Raw genomic sequence first — 1896 nt, forward strand, 5'->3', positions numbered from 1 at the left:
AGTGAAAATACTACTTAACAGAATTACGTTACGGAAGACGCATTGGATGAAAAAGAGTGGGAAAACACTGATAATAAGCCCAACAACTACAGCCAAGGACAGTCAAATAACTCAATGATTTTTCTCCTAATAGAAGAACCCACAGAATCTTGTAACACTATTAGAAATCAGCTCTATTTCATCAGCTTGATACATTCTGGTCTGAATATGTTTTTCTGAGCATACAGACCTTTCACCACTGTTATTTAAATTACATACCGATTATCCCATTAATTTATTTGTGACTGAGTTAAAATTCTTAAGGATGTAAACAACTATCAAAATAAAAAAAAGTGGAAGTGGTATTTTATGAAGGAAGTTACCCACTCCTCCACTTAAGAAAGTCTCCTAGAAACTTTCTTAGAAAATTCCTTTGAAATTTCATTAGGAAAATACTGTGCTGTAAAATTACTTTTTATTAGCTAATGCAGGCAAACCTCTCACACCATTTTTTGTTAGAAACTGTCAATTCTGTTTTGGTTTTTTTTCCAGCTACACACCAATTTTTAAATATCCCAGTAAACAGTAATTACTCAGGGGAATAAAACACAACACGTTTCCAACCACGTTTTCATGATGCAAGAAAAATGTTGGACCTGGAAGCAAAGATCACACACCTTTAAAAATATTAAAGTGCATTACTAGAATATTAAATATTCTTTATTATGGTATAGCAATAGTAAAGTGAGTCCCTTTACTCTGACATTTTCTCACCCTTATAGCGTGTGTGCATGGGCATGTATACAAGTACTGCAATTATATTTAATATTCCAGCTTTGTTTTTACAAAACAAAAGTGAAGTTCTTCTCTCAGAGGTGGATACTTTACTCATTTCTACAGAATCCAAACACCGCCACATAAAATCAGCAGTACTAGCAAAGTCCCTGATGACTTTCAAACAGAAAGGTGGGAAGACAGGCCCTACTGAAGATATGAAAAGAAATCCTGGCAAAATATCTAGGTGACAAAAGACTATGAGAAAAATTTAGACCTCAAATAGTGCAAAAACAATCCCTTAGGAATGGTCAGTAAATTGGTACTCACAGGTATGCAATACTCCACCATTGGGTAATGCAATTTATGCCCCTTTGCTGTACGGCCAGAAAAGAAACAGCTCTGGCAGACGTCATAGTTGAAGTGTTTTAAACTCCGGTACCTATGGGGACATTAAGAAAAGTGATTAGAGCTTCCTAGGTTTACTTCTAATATTCACTTGTTATTAAGCCTCACAAGGCACATTATTCTCTGAAATGGTGTCATCTGCTTTTCAGCAGCAGCAACACAAGGACATAGTGAGTTTCTTGGGATTAGCTTAGAAAGCACCTCGAAGTGCACAGGTATGCATGACCGGGACATGGCACAGCCAATGCTCGCCACAGCTGCAGCCCCAGGGGCACCGGTGCCACTGCAGCAGCTGCACGGGACACAGGAAACCCACAGCCCTCTTAGCCCACTTCACGCAACCTTCCTACACTACACAGGTCACCTCCTTGAGTATTTAAAAGAAATTCCTGCCTCCTATAGCCATATAGAGAGCCAACGTCAATCATCTATTGCCCAAGTTGCTTTGAAGCAGAAAATCTTACAGGCTTCAGCTTCATAGATGGAGTGTGAAGAGTTTATAATTCTAAAGTTCAAACCGCCTTAAAACTATATTGCTTTAGTTTTTCTTTTCCTCTCTTTAATATTCAGATGGTATCCCAGAAAAAACATTTATAAACCAGACTGGTTTACTTTTATATGTTTTTACATTTACCAGTTAGCATAAATGTTTTTACATCCTTTTGATGCTCAGAAATTCTAAACACATTTCAGAAAATAAAACTCTTGAGAATTCATGAATTATAAAAATAATAT

At 36.8% G+C, this 1896-nt stretch overlaps 1 protein-coding gene across 1 annotated transcript in view; it reads right to left on the minus strand.

The window, feature by feature from the left end:
* Window positions 1–1083: 1083 nt before the first annotated feature.
* The window catches only part of LOC104077841 (utrophin-like), a gene marked incomplete at both ends in the record, with an annotated part of 21673 nt that continues 20860 nt past the window's right edge, over window positions 1084–1896 (minus strand). The window contains one exon of the mRNA XM_009579231.1: window positions 1084–1195. Coding sequence (XP_009577526.1) covers window positions 1084–1195 — 112 coding nt within the window. The remainder of the gene's footprint in view (window positions 1196–1896) is intronic.

The sequence above is a fragment of the Fulmarus glacialis genome, unplaced genomic scaffold (genome assembly GCF_000690835.1).
Source record: "Fulmarus glacialis isolate BGI_N327 unplaced genomic scaffold, ASM69083v1 scaffold10876, whole genome shotgun sequence".
Taxonomy (NCBI): domain Eukaryota; kingdom Metazoa; phylum Chordata; class Aves; order Procellariiformes; family Procellariidae; genus Fulmarus; species Fulmarus glacialis.